This window comes from Musa acuminata, chromosome BXJ3-6, assembly GCF_036884655.1.
Source record: "Musa acuminata AAA Group cultivar baxijiao chromosome BXJ3-6, Cavendish_Baxijiao_AAA, whole genome shotgun sequence".
Lineage (NCBI taxonomy): Eukaryota > Viridiplantae > Streptophyta > Magnoliopsida > Zingiberales > Musaceae > Musa > Musa acuminata.
This window is the reverse complement of record NC_088354.1, coordinates 3,444,868-3,466,590: the sequence shown is the minus strand read 5'-3', so window position 1 is coordinate 3,466,590 and position 21,723 is coordinate 3,444,868. Positions and strand designations below refer to the sequence as shown.

The following is a 21,723-nucleotide window of genomic DNA, read 5'->3' as shown; positions in this document are numbered from 1 at the left end:
ATAAATAATATCTGCAAAGCAATCATATGATTTTGTCGCCTGTGGGCCCATATCATCCTGATTCCACGACTGCAGAAGTTGTTCGAAGTTGTTCACCAAACGCATCAGAGACCCGTGTTTGCAGTCCATCCGACGGCCAGAATCCATCGGAAACTTCCAGAACAGCACCCTTGACTCGGCAGTCTATATAAACCCATTCCATAGGTCGAATCGCGCTCTCGTTTCTTCGCTGTCCCTCCTCTCGCGTCGGGCTCTCTCGTCCGTAGATTGTGATCTCTTCAAGACGATCGGGAAGGAGGAGCGAATGGCGATCGTAGCCTACGTCGTCTTCACCGGCACTGAATCGCTCATCGGCAACGTCGCCGCCATCCCCATCCACACCCGTCTTCGGTGAGTCATCCGATCGCGGGCTTTTTTCTGCTGCTTTGGATCTGTTTACTGGTGTTTTGATGACCATTTGCGAGGGTATGTATGTTGCCCTTCTCTATCTCAAATATTGCTTTACAGATTGGTCTGCTTCTTTTCAAGTGCATGCTCTTAGTGCATTTTAGATCCAATTTATTGACTACATATTTAGCACGACGAAAGAGTTTAATTAACAATAGTAGATTGATAAAACATGTAACGCTCTGAATGACAGATCGTGGATCGGAGATTACCCATCTAAAATAGCATCCTTCGATGCGTAGAAGACTAATAGTCGAATTTTAGAAGATAATCTCACAATTCATATAATGGGGCCCAAACTTTGACAAAGCCGAGCAAAGCGAAGTCAATGTTTCATGCTGTGACAAGCCCCCGACAAATTAGCTTCACTCTATAGACTTAGGAACAACATATTCGCCTTAGGAAAGCCAATACGAAACTGACAGAGCTGTATGAGTAACACAGCGACACGTTCTTACAACTAAATTAAATACTAATTGCTATTGGCCTAACAAATTTTGGTAAGAGAATCTTAACATATTGCAATCAAGCAGAAGCATGATGACTCACAAGTTTTCCTTCGGTACAATCAAATTCTTCATCTACAATGCAGCAATTAAAGGACCTGTCTAAAAAGGTTTCGAGTGGGTTACATCTCATATCCTATTCTTCTTGATACTTGAATAACACCAAATGGATGGAGGAAAGTATCCCCATAGTAAAAGAACTTTGACTTTTCAAAACCTAGCCACTAATATAATATTAGCCCTACATATATTGTTTAGAAGCGATAAACTAAAAGAATTACGGTTGTTATATATCATATGCTATATGAGCAGCCACCAAAATATTTTGTTGCTATGTGTTGCCTTCGATGTTCTCTCAATCTTTTTTAGGAAAAAAGAAAAAATTCTGTATTATTCTTCCCAAACTTTTGCTTTGTTGTATTGTCATTTTAGCATCTGTGCACCTCAGCTGACTCTTTTTCGTAGCCTCATATCTAGATCAGGCACTTCCTCAAACTGTTGATCTGAAGTTTTAAACTCTTAATCTGAAGTTTCATGAAAACACAAGAATTTCCTAAAACCAAGGTTAGAGAAAAGATGGTTTTTGATTTAATCCAAGGTCATAGGCGAAAAAGTTGAAGGTGCTTAGTGGACTAAGGCTCTTCACAAACATTTTGTGAGGAAAATAAGCAACAGTGGCTTGAATGGAATGTGATAGTCTGAGAGCTTGCAAATGAAAAATTTTCTTCTAGTGAGTCAAATAACTAGGTAATGTCTTCTGAATTGGATTCACAGTAGAATAAAGTGATTAAATATACTACAAATGATGGAAATGTCAGATTATGTTTGTGAATATTAACATTTTATAATCATTGATTGTCCCTATTATCTTTTTTAACACTGAAATGTTGCTTCACTTTATGCATAAAAGCCATCATCCAAGGAAAGAACATATTATGCATGGTTATTCATCCACGTGTTTGTATTCTACATATTGTTGTCTTCTAGTATTATACATAGTTCAAATAACTCAAAGACTAGTAGTTATGACTAGCACAAAAGCTTGGAATCGAGACATGTAGGTTCCATTTCTACACCTGTTTATTTTATCTTTTTCATATTTGTGTAAGCTTAGAATGGATTGGTTTATTCATATTTCATCTAGGAAACTATCTATGATAATTCAGGCATGAACATATATATATAATATGTTGCTGATGGCAATTGTGAAATAATTCTTCTGATAAAAATGGTACCAGAAGATACTGATATGGCCTGACAAAGTACACTTTGGCAGGTAACAAGTTAAATCCATTAAATGAAAAAGAAAAATATTTACATAGAATTTTTCATGGTGAAAATTAATTGCTAGAAAGAAGAAACATATCAAATGCAAATCCAAAAAATAAAAGAGTTTGAGCTTCATCAAGACTTTAATGCTTCTGAAAGTCCTTCCAAAACCATTTTTTCATTAATTGGTGTCAAAAAGGATTGATGCCTTGTATAAAGAAGTGTCATATAGTAGATGTTCTTTGCCTTGTAAATATGAGCATCATATTAGTAATTTGTTACAAATGAGAATTTGACAATATGAGGTAATCTTTAAACTTATTACCATGACCACCTCAGACCAAAATTCTTTTTCTACTATATAACATTAAATTCAAAAGGCAATAATGTGAGATCAACCAGTAAGAAGTTTTCAAATCTTGAAACTGTGTCCTGATTGCTATCTACAAAAAAACACACATCCATCATTTCCATCTGCAAATATTTGATTGTTTATATGCAACAAGTGGATGATTTGTAGTCTAAAATATTACATGTTGCACAAAAATATTGGATTACAAATTGTTTTGGATTACATAACTGCTTCACCCTCCATCCTATCATGTGTTTTCTCCTCATTTGCTGTTCCTTCACCTTGATTCGCATAACCATCTCCATCACCTCTGCCATCATCTACTCAACCTTAATTGCAATGGTAAGAATAGTTATGCATGCGGATACTCAAACAATCGTATTAAAGGCGACTGCTTTAGCATTTGCTTTTGCTTACTAATAGTCATTTTTAGTTGGAAGCAGCCAAACTCGCCCAATGAGTACCAACAACTGGACCAAAAATGTAGGTTCATGTCAAACTAGATTGGATTTTGAAGTATCATACAAACATTTTGAAGAGTGTAGATCTTTAGCCTGTTCCTCTTAGAGATTTGAGGGTTATATATATATATATATAGTGGTAATTAAAGTTAGGACTGAGAGAGAAGCAGTCAAAAGAATCATGACTTCCTAGTGTGGTGTCTAAGTTGTAGCCAATGAATGCAACAATCTATTGAGTGATATCTTGCCATCTTCTTAATTCTGGCCCCACGTGAGATATTTGCGGGGGCCATTTAGATACTTAGAGAATTTTTTTTTTTCTTAATGTTGTGAATATCGATTATCAGAGTACTCATTTGACATAGTAGCAGAGATGTCAAAATAAACAACCGCAAAAGTTATGCTGACTAAATTAATCAGCTCAGATCTGTGAAAGATCTGCAATGTTAATATATCAGAAAGCAAGAGAAAAATGACTAGTTCAATTTTTGGGGACAATAAAGGATGGAAATCAAGTGAGAAAAGAACCACAGAAGTTTGATAATATCAAAGCCAGTCATTCTCTTCAATGCAACATGACATTTAAAAACAAGGAGAGAAGAAATGGAACAAAAAGAGATCTATTTTTACTCGAGAGAACCAGATCATACCAGCAACTCATCTTCTACCTGTGCTTGACATTCATCCATGTTTCTTTATCAATGCACTCTTCGACAATTCCCCAGACCTCCTCCTCAGCATCTGTTTCATCCCATCAGCCACCCGAACTGCTGGATTTGACTTGTACTTCCTGCAGAATGATATGTGAGCCCTTATGGCCTCATCCACCCCATGGCCCTTCCTTTTACCCCTGCTCAACTCATCTCTCACAGCTTCAGAGCAAAGTCCACACAGCCACTTGCCATCAAAATCCTTTTTCACGCTGCTTATATAGTCATCTGTGCAGTCCTCTTGTAGCCCGCAGCACTCGCATTCAACCGACTCCACTTCCATGCCGGTCTCCTGATCACGCGAAGTATGATGTTGCAGTGGATGTGTTAGAAGTAGTGGTGGTAGCAAATGGCTTCTGTGTCGGTGTGGTGTGTGGTGGTTATCTTGGGCACTGATGGCTGTGTTAGAGGTGTTTGTATGCTTTGAGGCAAGAAGAAGGGCATAGATTAAAAGAAATGAATCACAATTTCCTGCATTTTCTAAGGTAGGACGTGAGACAACGATGGTTGAAGATGTGACAGGAGGGAGGGCCTGGAAATCAGTTCTCTATAGTGTCATTTGTTTTCCTGTCACTGTTGATGGTTATTTGGTTGACAGCTTTCTTTCGTTGGAAATGGTCCTTGGTAGAGATTACAATAGGGCAGATTTGTCCGAGTACTCCTGCCTGTGACCTCCTTAAATCGAATTTTGTTGTGTAGCAAAATCTTACTAATAGTAGAGATAACATTTTGCCTGTGCACTGCAAAGTAAATCAAAGTAGATAAGTGTTAAAACATACCCATTGCCACACACTGGAATTAGCTCTCATAATCTTGTGTTCCCCTCCCACACAAGATTCTGACCATGGCTTTGCATCTTGTTTGACCTTTGGAACAACTTATTGTGATAATAATGCATGTATTAGTTCAACAAAGTGATACACTTGTTCTTTTAGTGAAAACTGACACGAGTCCTTTTTCACAAGCTCTGCATGTATTAATTAGTCTGCCACATCAGTTTTGCATTTATATATGCTTCAGTTCCAAGTTGATGCCAGAAAACATTTCTTTTTTCACTTTAAATCCATGATAACTTGAAGTATTTATATGATAATTCATCCTTCTTAGACAACTCCATGTGAACTTGATCGAGCTGGCCTCTGGCGGATACCAGTTCAGCATGTGAATCACTCCAAGATATGTGCTGCTCAGGAATCACATCCTTCCTTTTCTCTGTCTTTACGCGAATATCCATGTGTATCCCTCCGTCGAGGGTGGCGTGTACTCAACCAAGTATTTGTGGTGCTCTGTGTCAGCTTAACTGTTGCATCACACGCTCCTTAGCAAAGCATCCTTGGAGAAGGATCTGCTTCTCTTTGGGGGGGTCTCATGAGATCATGTTGCTTGGTGGGTGCTTGCAGGCTTCTCGTGGAGAGTGCAGGATGCCTGAGTACTCCTAGTTCAAACGAGTGAATCTGAGCCATGCATAGCAGATTGCAAACCCGAGGTAAACAACTTATAATTCCATCAGTCTGTGTCTTCATCATGATCTGGTTGTTTATATCATCTTTCTCGCTGAATAACTATCTGCCACATCCGTAGTCCCTGGCTCAATGATTGCTCACATGGGTGTTAGCTTGGACTTCAACATCAGCATTCGAGATTGGCATATTTCGGTCCTCTGCACTGACATGAGATGCTCTCCTTGTGGAGCCCACATGCTCCTGCACATCATTTCTCTCTTCAATCATTTGCCTCCTCACCCCATGTCTTCTATGGAATCCTCACTCTAGATGATATTCCATTCCTAACATATTTCGTCAGGAAGAAAAACTAGTTCATAATTTCTTCTGTGCTTCATAACTTGTGAAACCCTTTATTGGAGGATGCCTTTTCCTTTGAGAATAGGACTATCTTAATGTGAAGCAAACCGCAAGCACAAGATATCAAATTTACCTCCAATTGAGGTGTATGCTTAAGGGATGAATCTGAGAGAAATGCTGATGGATATGATGACTAAGACACGATTACAATATGCATAATTAATGATTCAAGAACAAGGATCACCTTTTATAAAAGATTATACAAGTTTAATATAAAAATGAGGTTCTCAGTGGCTAGGGGAAGAACAGGAATGACTCGTATCACTTAATCATCTTGTGTCTTGTAGAAAATGTCTAAATGGAAGGAACTTTTCTTACCCAAATCGGGAAAGTGGTCGTGATTAGGATGGTGCTACAATCCATTTTCAACATCAACGATGAGATACTTTGAGATTGTAGATAAATATTATGCAGAAATAATGAGGATGACTAAGAACATTGATGAGTGAAATCAATAAGCGATGGTGGATAAATTCTTTCGGTGAAGTTTGACACAGGATGTGCAAAGCAAAAGAGGATGCAACCTCGATCTGAGAAAGCTTTCTTGATGTAATCAAGACAATTCCACAGTTTTTATTTTTAATATATATATATATATATATATATATATATATATATGGTATATTTCATACGTTTTTGTCTTTAAATTATGAATTTTTATCATAAATTTATGAAGGTCAAGCACTTCAATCCATGTAATTGGTTATATTAATCTGCAATCACGTTAGCAAGTGTTTAGGCCTTGATGGTTCATTTGGAAATGTGACAATTTGGAATTGGTAAAAAGAGAAGGCATAGTAAGATGCATAGGTAATATGACCGATTTATTTGATTAACTACTTATCCAAAGTGTCTGTCTAAATCAAGAATAATAGTTTCGTTCTAGCTTTATAAATCAACCCAATTGGCCTTCTGTGGATATCGATTCCATGATATGAAGTCCAAGTCGAGTCATTCATCATGCTACAGTTTCAATTCCTAGTTTTGATGGATCGGATCAGTAAAACTCCAAAAAAGATAGATGATATAGACACAAAGAAATCCAAACAAAACAATATGATTTGGATGGACCAGATGCTTAATGATCATTTCTAATCTAGTCGTAGAATCCGATGGTGAGACTATTATAAAATATCTTGAACATGAAGAATAAATATTCTACGAATTTAATGAATTTTGTCATTTGTTTAATAAAAAAAATCAAATTATCAATTGATTGTATTTTGCTTGGACATCTAAATCCTCCTACAATGATTGATCTAAGAAATTGGGTAAATTTTATACTCCAAAAAGTATGATATATTTTGTTTTAAAGCTTTAAAGTAATAGATTTTTTTATACAATAAAAAAAAACCAATCACTATATTCTTCCAACTAAATATTAACTTTAAAAAATTAAGAGTTTAATTTCAATTATTTAAATAATTAGTCTTTACATGCTAAAGTAGTTGATATTTGCAACTTAATATGCACAATGAGTGTTAAAATTGCACGAAAGATAAATGGTATGAGATCAACAATAAAATGAAATTGGATTGTCGATTTCCCAATATATTAAGTTGATAGGAAAGTAGTGAATCTATTTGTAGACTTTAATATAAGTTATTAATGGACCCAACGCAAGATGTCAGATCGATGATTGACGGACTTCACTTAGTCGCATCGAGATCTAAGGATAATTCATTTCATTCGAACTAAAGATACATCTATAATCTCTTTAATGTCGTACTAATGTTTTATTCCCTTCTTCTCTTATGTTATATTACCTTACAAATAAGTATAAATATTTAGCAAAAATATTTTTGTTTTTGTTTTTCCAATAAAAGTTTACAGTGACATGATACGAGAATAAAAATCAATATAAAATTATAAAAAATAATCCTTATAACATACGATGAAATATTAATGAATCTTAGATTTGAACATTTTACATGTATCAAAAGTTCTCTTTGTTATTGAAGGAAAGCACACAACTAAATCAAAATCCTCGTGACAGTAATCACTTTGCTTTTGCAGCCTTTGTCGTCAGAAACGGAAGACAAAAGCAGTGGCAATAACAAGTGATGACATCGGTCAGCAATCAATAAACATCATTCTTTTGGAATCGGATTCGGATGCCTATTTTTTTTCTACTGGATTGAATCCGATGATTACTCATACTTCAAAAAAAGGACCGCTGTCAACCTCATTCTCACCATATTTTTAGTGGGCTGCAAGGCCCAATAAACCCATCGGAAGCGGCCCAAGCAACTGCATGGAGCCTAACCAAAATGGACGTCGAAAACATAATAATAATTATTATTATAATAATAAATAAATAAATAAATAATAATTAAAAAAAAACTTAATCGTGGCAGCCTCCATCATTGTTTTTTTTTTTTCACAAGTTTTTTTTTTCGATAGAACATAGTATTTTTATCTTATTACCGCGAAGCACCCTTTTGTTTTTTTGAATATAATATTACCCTCGTGATCGCCTTCGCTCATCATGGCACCCTCCACAATTGTCGAAGATGGCAAGGTTGAGTCCCTCGAAAGAAAGTATGTGGTGTTTTATGAGAGCAATGTTATCATCGTGTACACTACTTGCTTCCTCATGATAAAAGAACACTATACGTGTAATGGTATGAGAGAAATCTATCATCACTTACGAGACTATAAAATGACCAATAGATTCATTATTGTTAATTAGTGCGATGATAGCCTCCTCGATGGCCTTGCATATACTAGCTTCCACCTCTACCGCTCCTCTCACTATCATGCTATATGACCCCATCGATTATGACTATCGATCCCTTTACACTTTTTTCCTCTTACGTATTAGATTTTTCATCGCGATCACTCGATTATTACTTTTCCTTCTTCATATGTTTATCTCTATTCGCACTTCTATTGGACGAGTTGAGGGGAGGGAGGGTCTAAGAGGTTTCGAGGGCATCGTCGTGATGGTTATTATTACTTTAGGGGTCATTTGAGATTGATTTTTAGAACATAAGGATAGTAACTCATAACCTACAATGCCATAAGAGTAATTTAAAAAATTTAAAAACTATTCTAAGGGAATAAAATAAAAAATGATCATTAATATATAAAAAAACTTAAAACTTTTTTAAAGAATTTATTCATCAATAATAATAATAATAATAATAAAAAGAAAAGAAAAGTCCAAAGAGGAAGAGGAGAAGAGGCGAGAGACGGAGAGACCGCAGCGCCCTCGCGACTTCACCCGAAGCAATCCAATGGCGTCTCCTCCTCCTCCTCGATCTCCGCTGACGCTCCACTCTCCCCGCTAAAACCCTCTCATTTCCCATCGATAACCAGTTCCTTCGTGGATCTCTCTCCAATTCCTAGATCTACGGAGGACGACCATTTTTAGAGATCCAATCCTTTTCAACCCCTAATACACACTCTCGAAACCCTCGAGTTTTGCCCCAAAAACGCCATCTTTTCGGCCGCATGGGCCGTCCGAGGCTCCAGAATTCGGCCATAAACCCCATCGAGGAGGAATCTCCGGACGCTGCTGAGGATGGCTCTTTGCCGCCGCTGCCGCCCTCCGGAGGCCCCGCCGCCGCTGCCGACCTCTCCTGCGTGATATGCTCCGAGGTGAGCGCCGTGCTCGCCGTGATGCGCCGCAATGTCCGGTGGGGCGGCCGGTACGCCTCCGCTGCCGACGATCACCACCTTGAGCACTCCCTCGTCCAGTCCCTCAAATCCCTCCGCCGGCAGGTCTTCTCTTGGGGGGACGCCCGCCGCCCGTGGTGCACGATCGAGCCCTCCGCTTTCCTCCGGCCGTTCGTCGATGTTGTCCAATCTGATGAGACCGGCGCTCCCATCACCGGCGTGGCACTATCCTCCTTGTACAAGATCCTCACCCTTGATCTCCTCGAACCAGGGTCCGGGACTGGGGTGGAAGCTGGGATGCATTTGGTCGTCGAGGCTGTCACGAGTTGCCGGTTCGAGGTGATTGACCCTGCGTCTGAGGAGACCGTGCTGATGAAGATTCTCCAGGTGATGCTTGCGATCATGCGGAGCCAGGCATCAATCATGCTGAGCAACCAGCACGTCTGCACGATCTTCAACACGTGCTTCCGGATCGTCCACCAGGCGGGCACCAAAGGGGAGCTTCTGCAGAGGTTTTCACGGCACACAATGCATGAACTCGTCCGCTGCATCTTCTCACACTTGCCACATGTCGAGGATGGTGGTCGACCTCCTTCTCTCAAGCCAGAGGTACTATTCGATACATAGACTGGACAAAGATTTGATATTTGACATTCTCACTTGAACAAACATATGATATGTCCTTGAGTATATTCATTTGTGTGAAACTGTATTTCTTGCTAGTTTTATTTTCATGAACAAGCACTTGATGTGAATATCAAGTTTTGCAGATAGGTGCAACGGACAAGGACCAGGCTTTTGGGATCAAGCAAGTGGAGAATGGAAATGGGAGTGCTGAGCCGACAGACACAAGCGTGAGAGATGACAATCCAGGATCAGAAGCAGAAAATGGTGTGAGAACTATGGTCGAGCCATATGGAATTTCTTGCATGGTGGAGATATTCCACTTCCTATGTTCTCTTTTGAATGTAGCAGACCATATTGGGATGAGTCCTGCAACTAATCAGATAGCTTTTGATGAAGATATGCCACTATTTGCCCTTGGCATGATCAATTCAGCAATTGAATTGGGGGGACCATCAATAAGCAAACACCCAAAGCTACTCTCCTTGATACAAGATGAATTGTTCAGGAACTTGATGCAGTTTGGCTTGTCCATGAGCCCGCTAATACTCTCCATGGTCTGTAGCATAGTTCTGAACCTTTATCGTCATTTGCGCACCAAGCTGAAATTGCAGCTTGAGGCATTCTTCTCTTGTGTGATCTTGAGGCTTGCACAAAGCCGATATGGAGCTAGCTATCATCAGCAGGAAGTAGCTATGGAAGCTCTTGTGGACTTCTGCCGGCAAAAGACCTTTATGGCTGAGATGTATGCCAATTTAGACTGTGACATTACTTGCAGCAATATGTTTGAAGAACTAGCCAACCTTCTCTCAAGGAGTGCATTTCCCATCAACTGCCCTCTTTCTTCCATGCACGTTCTTGCATTGGATGGTTTAATTGCAGTAATCCAGGGAATGGCTGATAGGATCGGAAATGCATCTCCCTCTTTTGAACAATCACCATTGGAGCTTGAGGAATATTCTCCATTTTGGACAGTGAAGTGCGCAAACTACTCTGATCCAGAACATTGGGTTAAATTTGTCCGTCGTAGGAAGTACATTAAGAGGAGACTGATGATTGGTGCTGATCACTTCAACAGGGACCCCAAAAAGGGCTTGGAGTTTCTTCAAGGAACTCATCTCTTGCCTGAGAAGCTTGATCCACAGAGTGTGGCATGTTTCTTCAGATACACGGCTGGGTTGGATAAGAACCTTGTTGGGGACTTCTTGGGAAATCATGATGAGTTTTGTGTACAGGTGCTTCATGAATTTGCCTGGACATTTGATTTTCAGGACATGAATCTCGATACTGCTCTGCGACTTTTTCTGGAGACCTTCCGGTTACCTGGTGAATCTCAGAAGATTCAAAGGGTGCTTGAGGCTTTCTCCGAGAGATACTATGAGCAATCACCGCAGATCCTTGTTGACAAGGATGCTGCCCTTGTGTTGGCATACTCACTTATAATGCTCAATACAGATCAACACAATGTGCAGGTCAAGAAGAAGATGACTGAAGAAGATTTTATCCGCAATAATCGCCGCATTAATGGTGGGAATGACCTCCCAAGGGAGTTCCTGTCGGAGCTCTATCATTCGATATGCAGGAATGAGATAAGAACTGCCCCTGAACAGGGTTTCGGTTTTACAGAAATGTCACCTAGCCGATGGATTGATCTTATGCAAAAGTCAAAGAAGACATCTCCATATATTGTTTGTGACTCCCGTCCTTTCCTTGACCGTGATATGTTTGCAATCATGTCAGGTCCCACAATTGCTGCTATCTCGGTAGTGTTTGATTATGCAGAACATGAAGAAGTTTTTTTGACATGTGTAGATGGCTTCTTGGCAGTGGCAAAGATCTCAGCATACCATCACCTGGAAGATGTGTTGGATGATTTAGTTGTGTCCCTATGCAAATTCACAACTCTCTTGAACTCATCTTTGGTCGACGAACCAGTTACAGCGTTTGGTGATGACATAAAAGCTAGACTAGCAACAGAAACAGTTTTTAGCATAGCAAACAGATACGGTGATTGCATACGAACTGGTTGGAGAAATATCCTTGATTGCATTTTAAGACTGCATAAATTAGGCCTGTTGCCTGCTCGTGTTGCTAGCGATGCTGCTGATGATTCAGAATTGCCTCCAGATTCAGTCCATGGGAAACCTGTTCCAAGTTCACTGTCCACCTCTCATATTCAAACTATGGGCACTCCTCGTAGATCCTCTGGGCTAATGGGGAGATTTAGTCAGCTATTGTCTCTTGACACAGAAGAACCAAGGTTGCAACCGACTGAACAGCAACTTGCTGCTCATCAGAGAACTATGCAGACAATACAGAAGTGCCGGATAGACAGTATATTTATAGAAAGTAAGTTTTTACATGCTGATTCACTGATGCAAATTGCCAGGGCACTTATCTGGGCAGCTGGTCGGCCTCAGAAGGTTAGTAGTTCACCTGATGATGAAGACACAGCAGTATTCTGCTTGGAGCTGCTTATCGCTATCACACTAAACAACCGTGATAGAATTGGGCTTCTCTGGCAGGGCGTATATGAGCACATAGCTAACATCGTGCAGTCCACTGTGATGCCTTGTGCTCTTGTGGAAAAGGCAGTTTTCGGGCTCCTAAGAATTTGCCAACGGTTGCTACCTTACAAAGAAAACCTGGCTGATGAGCTCTTAAGGTCTCTGCAATTAGTTTTGAAGCTTGATGCCCGTGTTGCAGATGCTTACTGTGAGAACATCACCCAGGAAGTCACACGCCTTGTGAAGGCAAATGCTGCCCATATAAAATCCCAAATGGGTTGGCGGACCATAACATCCCTACTTTCTATCACTGCTCGCCACCCGGAAGCTTCAGAAATAGGCTTCGAGGCACTCCTATTCATTATGTCTGAAGGAGCTCATCTTTCACCAGCCAACTATGTTCTTTGTATTGAAGCCTCAAGGCAGTTTGCGGAGTCTCGTGTGGGGCTAACAGATAGATCAGTTCGTGCATTAGATCTAATGGCAGAATCCATGAATTGTCTTGCTCGCTGGTCTCATGAGACAGGGAATGCAGGTCCTGAAACTGATAAAATTTCAGAGGGAATCAGAGAGATGTGGTTGCGGCTTGTGCAAGCATTGAGAAAGATCTGCTTGGATCAGAGAGAAGAAGTAAGGAATCATGCATTGGCATCACTGCAGAGATGCCTGGTTGGAGATGGGGTGTGCCTCTTACCGTCAACTTGGCTGCAGGCCTTCGATCTAGTTATATTTACTATGCTTGATGACTTGCTGGAGATTGCACAGAATCATTCCCAGAAAGATTACCGGAACATGGAGGGCACACTTTTGCATGCCATGAAGTTACTGTCAAAGGTGTTTTTGCAGCAATGGCAAGATCTTTTTGGGCTGAGTAGTTTCTGCAAGCTGTGGCTGGGGGTACTCAGTCGTTTGGAGAAGTATATGAAGGTGAAAGTGAGAGGTAAGAAGAGCGATAAACTGCAAGAACTGATTCCTGAACTCCTCAAGAACACTCTTTTGATGATGAAATCAAAAGGTATTCTTGCGAAAAGAAGCACAATAGGTGGTGATAGTTTGTGGGAGTTGACGTGGCTTCATGTAAACAACATTGCTCCATCTTTGCAGTCTGAAGTGTTCCCTGGTCAGGAGATGGAGCAGTTACATTCTGGTGTGCAACCTGAAGGTAACAGATCTGGTCTATTAGCTGAGCCATCTGCAAGTTAGGCTGGACTTTTGAATTCACTTTTGCTCGTTGGCTTTTTGTAAGAATCATATCAAGTTCCTCCACGAAGCTGAATTTGCTAGGCTGACCATTCTTGTGATTTTCTCATGTGACATGGGTATCTTCTCTTTACCAAAAGTATCATGTGTGATCCTTGTTTAGTGCAGCTGTCTCATTTTCTTGCACATGTCTCTCTGTATGGTTTTTGTGCAGTGTTCTTTAGAGCAGCAGTGAATTGTTTGAATTTCTTTACCTAGAGAATTTGAGAATATATAATCTAGTTCCCAAATATTACTTTTGCAGTTTACATATGTAGCTAGGTGACCAGTTCTATATCAGTTGACACAAGCAGAAAACACTCATGCATTTGAGGCAATGTACTGCTCACAGTTTCTTGTCAACAACCCTTTTAAAGTGTGATCGATAAGCTCATGAGTTGCATAGTGTATTTTCTACTTTTGTTCTCTCCTTGTCTATGTACGGCTCACAATCCTGTTTAAATTTAATTTTCCATATTCCTCCACTTGCCATTTTAATGTGTGGACTGTGACATCTAGAGAAGTTGATTTAGTTTGAAGTTTTTATCAGTTTGACATTGTTTTTTTTTTTTTTTTTGTGCTGAAAATTTTTCCCAGAGTTGATCCGGTATGTGATTAAACATGTTTAGGAATGCTAAGTACAGGTTCTTTTCATCATGATTTATTATTGTTTTGCAAACAATAATAAAAACAGATGAAAATTGTATCGCTCATTATCGATGTTTGTCTGTTGAATTAGTCTCCAAGTACTGGCACCTGCTAGCAAAGTAGGATGTTTAAGGGTGTTCTTATTTGAAGCCTTTGGTTTGATATGGTACAAATGGTCACTGGCCCATGAATCATGGGGAAGAACTGATTGCTGTGTTCTTATTTGCTTGGAGGAGACTTCCTTTTTAACCAGTCTTTATAGCCGTGTCTTTAGGAACAATTAGGAACTCCACCCTGTGTGTTTTATTCTTAGGACCAGCAAGAACACAAAAGTCATGAAGTCATCTTTTATGGATCACATGAGTTGGAGCATTCGATTTTACGAACTTATGTTAGCTTGATAAATCCAAGCCCTAGGTACCCTAGTTGGACTTGAGGTGGATTAGAATACTTGAATGATTACTCGGGTTTAGATATAATGAAATTTATGAGCATTCTATCCATTGTCATTCTTACTCTCGGCCGATATCGTGATTTCATGTTTCTTTTACTAGGTGGTGACCCTAACTATCAAACATAGTATAAGATTGATTTGAACTTTAGAGGTTCTTTGATCCTATCACAAATCAAGTGGGCTACCTCATGATCATGTCCATGAATTCCTTCAGGTCATGCATAAATCAAGCCATTACCTTCAGCACCAGCTGCATTTGCTCACTTGAGCAGAAAACACAAGGCAATAATTTAGTCCTTAGTTTAGTCCTTAGCTCATATGATTAACCAAGAAAAAATTTGCTACCCTACATAAGAGCTAGAGGCCATGAGACTAATGCCACTCATCCTCTTGCCCTTGGCAGTAGGTTGGCATGTGCAACACATTGATTTAGATGATCCAGTGCAGCTATGGAAGTCCATCTTTAGAATGTAGCATTGGTTTCAATAAAAACTGTTGATCAAAATATTTCCCATGTAGGATGGCATCCTTTAATCACAGGTTCTGAGTAGATATCATGCAAACAAAAATAGATGAAGTGAAACTAGAAAAAAGAAAGTAAAACAAAATATACTAAATATGTGCCTACTCAGAGTGACATATGACTAAACCTAATAAAGGCATGTTGCCAAAGATGAATGGTCCAATAGGTTGTTCTTAGAAATATGGCATTACGAGGGAAAATAACAAATAGTAGACCAAACATAAATAAACAGGTCTTTTATGGTGAACTAATCATACAACCATAGAAAACCCAATTATTTAGGAAGGGATAATATATCTCATATTGCTTCAGAGTGACATATGACTAAACCTAATAAAGGCATGTTGGCAAAGATGAATGGTCCAATAGTTGTTCTTAGAAATATGACATTATGAGGGAAAGTAACAAATAGTAGACCAAACATAAATAAACAGGTCTTTCATGGTGAACTAATCATACAACCATAGAAAACCCAATTATTTAGGAAGGGACAATATATCTCATATTGCTTCAGAGTGATATATGACTAAACCTAATAAAGGCATGTTGGCAAAGATGAATGGTCCAATAGTTGTTCTTAGAAATATGACATTATGAGGGAAAATAACAAATAGTAGACCAAACATAAATAAACTGGTCTTTCATGGTGAACTAATCATACAACCATAGAAAACCCAATTATTTAGGAAGGGACAATATATCTCATATTGCTTCAGAGTGACATATGACTAAACCTAATAAAGGCATGTTGGCAAAGATGAATGGTCCAATAGGTTGTTCTTAGAAATATGACATTATGAGGGAAAATAACAAATAGTAGATCAAACATAAATAAACAGGTCTTTCATGGTGAACTAATCATACAGCCATAGAAAACCCAATTATTTAGGAAGGGACAATATATCTCATATTGCTTCAGAGTGACATATGACTAAACCTATTAAAGGCATGTTGGCAAATATGAATGGTCCAATAGTTGTTCTTAGAAATATGACATTACGAGGGAAAATAACAAATAATAGACCACACATAAATAAACAGGTCTTTCATGGTGAACTAATCATACAACCATAGAAAACCCAATTATTTAGGAAGGGATAATATATCTCATGTTGCTTCAAATAAATCTTCTATCTCTACTCTCACCACCAATTTATTTAGTCTAAGCTTCAAACTATTATTGTGAATCTAATTGAAAGGAAGAGATTTTCTGACCTTGTTATCCTTTTTCTATTGCCATGTAAGACAACTATTATCATATAGATCAGCAAACAGATTGGGGAAGAAATAATGTTGTATTCCTGGAATGTTAAGTAATATGATGATGTGCACTAATGGATCCAATCATTATGATCAAGTGAATCTCCATTACTCAAATGAAAAGTGTTCTGTTAATGAGTTCAGTGGATGTCTTCTTCATGGATTTTATCAGTTTCCTTTCTGTTGATTTACCAGCAGCAGTCATAAGTTGTTCGATTCAATGATGGATATGTTTTACCTCACAGAAAACATATCCATCATTGAATCACCACATGAATAATGAAATGAGGGAAACATAGAGATGTAGCAGAATAGATCACCAAGCATTATATTTTGGATCCAAAACCTCTTTGGCTTCACATGTCTCTCATATCATCATCTCACACCAAATGGCTTTTATCGAAAGCTGGGTGATGTATGATTGATTAGTATTAAGCTCGTTCTCCTCTCGCTCAGTCATCGACGCCGAGAGCATACTGCTGCAGCAGCAGGCCGCACTCCTTCAGCGGCTCATCCTTGAGGAAGCCAAGGGAGTTGGCGTAGCGGACGTCGGAAGCCAAGCCGTTCCTGCCGGTCACCAGCACGCGAGCACGGTTGCGGGTCCCCGACACCTCGGAGCAGCCGGGCACCGGGCTCTGCACCAGCGACACCTCGCAGATCTCCTCCTCGTGGTTGTCCTCCACCTCAATGTTGTACGTACCGGTGCCGTCCGTCACGCCCTCCGCCGTGTGCTCGATCGAGTCGGTCTCGTAGTGCCTGCATTGCAGCTTGACCTTGGCACCTTCATCATGGAGGTCGGGAGAGGTTAGAGTGCAGCCAAGTAGCACGCAAGCTTGCGGCTGAAACTTCCAGAGAGATTACCTGGGATGTACTGGCTGACGACGGTCTCGAAGCCGGCACGGCATGTGTCGCAGTAAACGCGGCCTTGGATGACAAACTTTGGGGCAGCGAGGGCGACGCCGGCGAAGGCCAAGCAGAGAGCAGCGACGACAGGGAGAAGCCAGAGCTTGGCCATGGCTTTGGCTTATTATTTCCCCCTCTCGAGATGTGTGTTGGGAGACTCGTAGAGCGAGAGGGGTAGGAAGGAGATGAGCGAGGGACGAGTTGAAAGGGGGATGGCTGGCTGGCATTAAATAGCAGGGTGTGTGATGGAGATTGGAATCGGAGAGGTGCTGAGTTGACCGAGCTTTGCGGTCATATCCCGAAGAAGAAGAGCTAACTGTTCCCTTATTTCTTGCCCTGCCTCTTATCCCTGCCTCTTATCCATAAGAAAAGAAAGACCGAGTCATGAGTTGCCTATTATTTTTTGCCTCTCTCTCTCTCTCTCTCTCTCTCTGCAGCCTAAAGGTAAGGAAAGAAGAGATGGCAAGCTTTAGTAGATCGATGATGCAAAATGTGCAATAACTTCAAATTGCTGTTCATCATCTTATTTTAGATTACAGAAGAAGGGGAAGAAAAGAATTTGAGGAAGTGGAATTGTAATTCTAATTTATCATTATAATTTAATCAAAATTTTGAGACTAATGTTCTAATTTTTTTTATCAGATATGATGAATTCTTAGTGTTTATTTTTCCTTTTTTTCGCAGAGTAATGAAGGCACTAAAATATGATTTGTGATACAAACATAAAATGGTTTCAACAGAGGCTTGACACAGATCATCTCAATGATACATATATGAAGAAGAATGAGTGTACAGAGAGCAGTACAAAGGAAGAAGAAGAAGAAGAGCATTAACATCACGAATCTATTGAAAGAATGCAGAATGGCCAACGACGGTGGAAGCCAAGCAATCTTAGCAGCAGATGGGGCACACAACCAAGCCATTCTCATTGCAATGGCGGCACTGCGCCGGGCATGCGTCCTCCTCCTCTTCCTCCTCGCCATGGTAGATCTTTCGGCTCCCATTGCACTCCCAGCACACCACAAACCTCACTCCGCCGCACCCTCGGCACGCCTCTTCGCCGGCCGACCGGTCCCGAGCCGCCCCCCGCAGCAGCGCCAGCAGCCTCCCCTGCTCGTGGAGCCCCAGCACTTCGTCGGCCCCTCCGACGTACCTCCCTCGGATGAACAGACTCGGGGGGATGGCGCGGTAGCCCAAGACCCTCCATAGCTCCTCCCGGAACTCCAGGTGCATCGACACGTCTCTCTCGGTGAACCTCACCTTGAGGCTGTCGAGCAGGAACCTGACGCCGTTGCAGTCCTCGAAGGTCTTCCTGATCCCCCGAAGCGTGGTGGTGTAGAGGATGACGGATTCCCTGCCCCCGGGCGGGCACCTGTGCTCGAATTCCGTCAGCGGGTCCTCGTCGTCGTCGGTGCGAGGCACCTTCGAAGGAGGCTCCTCGACGCCGTGCGGTTCTCCTCCTCCTCCGCCGTCATGTTCGTCGTATTCTTCTTCCTTTATTCTGGCCCTGGCCCTGCTCTTGGCTTCCTCGAAGCTCCTCATGTGCTCCACCACCGCCTTCTCGAACGCCGCAAGAAGCTCCGGATCGAACAGCGTCACCGAGTCCAGATCCGGCCGCCGGTACGAAGTTTCGTTTTCTTGGCCGTGCTGGTCCTCCTCGTCGTTGGTTCTCCAACAAGAGTCTTCTTTAGGTGGCGACGACGGCGGCGGTCGAGAGTTCTCTTTGTCACCGATACTGCTTCTGCTGCTGCTGTGGTCGGATTCTTCCTCGTTGCAGGCCGCTTCTTCTTCTTCTTCTTCTTCTTCTTCTTCTTCTTCTCTCACGAGCTCGGCGACATCGACTACGTCATGGAGATGGGAAACCGGAGTCAGCTGGTCATCGGAGGAGGCGGAATTCGAGGCTTCCTCCACTCTGCTGCCGACGGGGAGGTCGCGGAGGACCCGAGAAGGATCAGGAGGAGTAGGAAGGGAAGGGGCAGAAGCATGGACATGAAGGACACGCTCTTGGTGCTTGAGGTAGGGCACTTGGGGGATGGACCGGAGCTTCTTCAGGATCCTGCCCCTGATACCTTTCATGTCGCTGCCGCTGTCCCTTTACCAGCAACGTCTGCTGCCAACCTGAGGGTGGTGGTGCTGCTGCTGCTGCTGATGGATGACAGTGCTATGGATATGGAAGAAAAGTAGCAAATATGGGTACGTCGATATGTGGATTTGGAACAGCACTCGGTCTCCACTCTCGGTAGCCAGGAGATTTGCTCCTCTCAGAGAGCGAGCGAGCGAGAGAGAGAGAGAGAGAGAGCCCACACTGGTAGCTTTCTTTTCCTTACTGTGGTCTCTCCCCTCCGCTTCTTTGTTGTTTGTGTGAGGAGGAGGCGGTGCCAACGGCTATAAAGTTGTGGTGGGCCCCTAGATTTCAAAATGATAAAGGGCAACGGCCATCAGGTCGCGCCGCGGGGCCGAGCCATGTGGTGTGGGTGCTCACACCACGACCCACGTCGCGACGGGTCGATGCTGGGGTCGGATCCAACCCGTACGCCACGACTTAAGTCACGAATCTAGGGAACGGCCGTGGAGCACCGGAGACGGTCGTAGTCATGGAGTCAAAAGTAAAGGAGTCATGCTGCTGATCTTTGGCAGGAAGTCAAACTAGCTGAGTCTCATCGATTAGTCAACAGAGAGTACACCATAAACAACAATGAACTTGATGCATTAAACATTATGGAAACGAAGTTTTATGATGTGATTTCACAAAGCACAGATATATATAAGTTAAACATTCGGATAACAACATCTTTCTTACTTACAATGTCGATTTCACAAAGGAAGAACAAGTAGAAAATAATGCATGTCAGTCGTTCTGATTTGTCTCCGATCCGCTTCATTGTAAGTGTGTATGATCCCTGCGACTGAGATAAAACCTCACAGATTCTAGATTCCAAATGTACAAAATACAAAAACATAAGTAGATAGCTTAGGCTATATGATGGTAAAAAAGAGTGCTAAATATACTGATGATGAGTACTGGGATGATCGACTTAAAGTAGTTTCAGATCGTAAATGAGCAACCTAATTCTATCAAAACATTAAGATTAGCTAAAATCAGATTAAAGAAAGCATCAGAACAAGTTGAGGTGAAACATCCAAGCAATATCCACAAACTGCCTTAAAAACATTGTTTTGTTCTTATACAGGCAGAAGTTTCATTAGCTCAAGGGAGAGAGAGAGAGGTAAAAAGAACTTTACAACATCAAGATAATTTCAAGTTGTTATATAAACAAGATAGACGATGATAGAGATAATGCTTTGATCTTGTATTTTGCATGATTAACAAATTTACTAAATATACTGCAAAAAAAAAAAACCTCCTTTTCAATTGTGAAAGTTGGACTGTCTTAAGCTGCATGAGCTGTCAACATGATGAATCTCTATATCTACCATTTGTTTCCCACTATGATCCTCTCTCGGATCAATCCACATAGAGAGGAACTACCACTATCTTTTGCAGGGTTGAAATCAGGTTGAACTGCAGGTGGTAAAATGTGCTACCCCAAGATTAAATGTGGCTTTCTTACTCACTGAGATTGATTTAAACTAAGGCTATGTGCAACATCGCCTCCTATCCTATCCTTCATCTTTCTTGAACCTTCATCTCAAACAATCTCTTCCAAATTCATGGACTTGAGATCTTCCATTCACTTCACTTGTTAATACAGTTCCTTTTGAATGTTTTTTGATTGCCTTACTTCAAATGATACAATGTGCATCCTACTTATCCTGAATAAAGAAAACAAGTAAGAAATATGTGTGAAAGGGAAGAGAAGTCTCAACAGGAAATTTTTTTAGATGCATATGTTGTTCACACATATGAACAAGTGACACAAATTTTTTAGCTCCCTAGACTCTGAACAGGAAATAACCTCATGCTTTGTTGTCATCCTCTTTTTTTCCATACAGGTTTCCAGTTTCTGAACAACACTCAAAAATATAATTGCGCATTATCTAGTTTAAGCATATGAAAGAACTTATTGAGTCATACGGAAGAATTTTATTATGCATTGAATGATGCTTCTTAAAGCTTTCTGTGCTATTAAGAAAAAGCTTTGTAGAGTAGTTCAGAATCTGGAGGAAGAACCTTCACTTCTTGATAAGTTAAGAGTTCTTTTAGCAGCATTTGAGGGATATTTCTGACCTTACATCCTAATTCACATGGTCCTTCTAAAAGCTATGCCACATATTTTTTGCATTTAAATCAACCAATAGTTAGTTAAATCATCATTTACGAAACCACCCTCTTTCGAGATTAGTCTTGGATTTTGGCCATAATACACCATAGACGA

General features: G+C 40.9%; 4 protein-coding genes and 1 long non-coding RNA gene across 8 annotated transcripts; 2 read left to right on the top strand and 3 right to left on the bottom strand.

Annotated features, from left to right (window-relative positions):
* Nucleotides 1-232: 232 nt before the first annotated feature.
* LOC135640670 (uncharacterized) lies at nt 233-5,670 on the top strand. The gene is made up of 3 exons (XR_010497436.1): nt 233-390; nt 4,853-5,231; nt 5,327-5,670. It is a non-coding gene; the product is annotated as an uncharacterized LOC135640670 (long non-coding RNA).
* Nucleotides 2,324-4,562, bottom strand: LOC103986839 (uncharacterized). Of its 4 annotated transcripts, none has more exons than XM_009404952.3 (2): nt 3,686-4,562; nt 2,324-2,903 (listed from the first exon to the last, which is right to left on the bottom strand). In XM_009404952.3, the coding sequence occupies exon 1, from the start codon at nt 4,026-4,028 to the stop codon at nt 3,717-3,719; it is 312 nt and encodes a 103-aa protein (XP_009403227.1). In that variant the 5' UTR covers nt 4,029-4,562; the 3' UTR covers nt 2,324-2,903; nt 3,686-3,716. The 4 variants fall into 4 exon arrangements, with proteins under 4 accessions (XP_009403227.1, XP_009403228.1, XP_009403229.1 ...); XM_009404953.3 differs by having other exon boundaries at nt 2,325-2,894; XM_009404954.3 differs by having other exon boundaries at nt 2,337-2,884.
* Nucleotides 5,671-8,796: 3,126 nt separating the features above from the next.
* On the top strand, nt 8,797-13,721 carry LOC135640460 (ARF guanine-nucleotide exchange factor GNOM-like). Its single transcript, XM_065154914.1, has 2 exons — nt 8,797-9,837; nt 9,999-13,721. The coding sequence occupies exons 1-2, from the start codon at nt 9,064-9,066 to the stop codon at nt 13,560-13,562; spliced, it is 4,338 nt and encodes a 1,445-aa protein (XP_065010986.1). The 5' UTR covers nt 8,797-9,063; the 3' UTR covers nt 13,563-13,721.
* Nucleotides 13,722-16,785: 3,064 nt separating this feature from the next.
* On the bottom strand, nt 16,786-17,608 carry LOC135640077 (pollen-specific protein C13-like). The gene is made up of 2 exons (XM_065154209.1): nt 17,345-17,608; nt 16,786-17,264 (listed from the first exon to the last, which is right to left on the bottom strand). The coding sequence occupies exons 1-2, from the start codon at nt 17,496-17,498 to the stop codon at nt 16,936-16,938; spliced, it is 483 nt and encodes a 160-aa protein (XP_065010281.1). The 5' UTR covers nt 17,499-17,608; the 3' UTR covers nt 16,786-16,935.
* A 510-nt stretch (nt 17,609-18,118) lies between these two features.
* On the bottom strand, nt 18,119-20,105 carry LOC135640666 (uncharacterized protein At3g28850-like). Its single transcript, XM_065155349.1, has one exon. It carries the CDS (start codon nt 19,460-19,462, stop codon nt 18,278-18,280), a length of 1,185 nt encoding a protein of 394 aa, XP_065011421.1. The 5' UTR covers nt 19,463-20,105; the 3' UTR covers nt 18,119-18,277.
* Nucleotides 20,106-21,723: the final 1,618 nt, after the last annotated feature.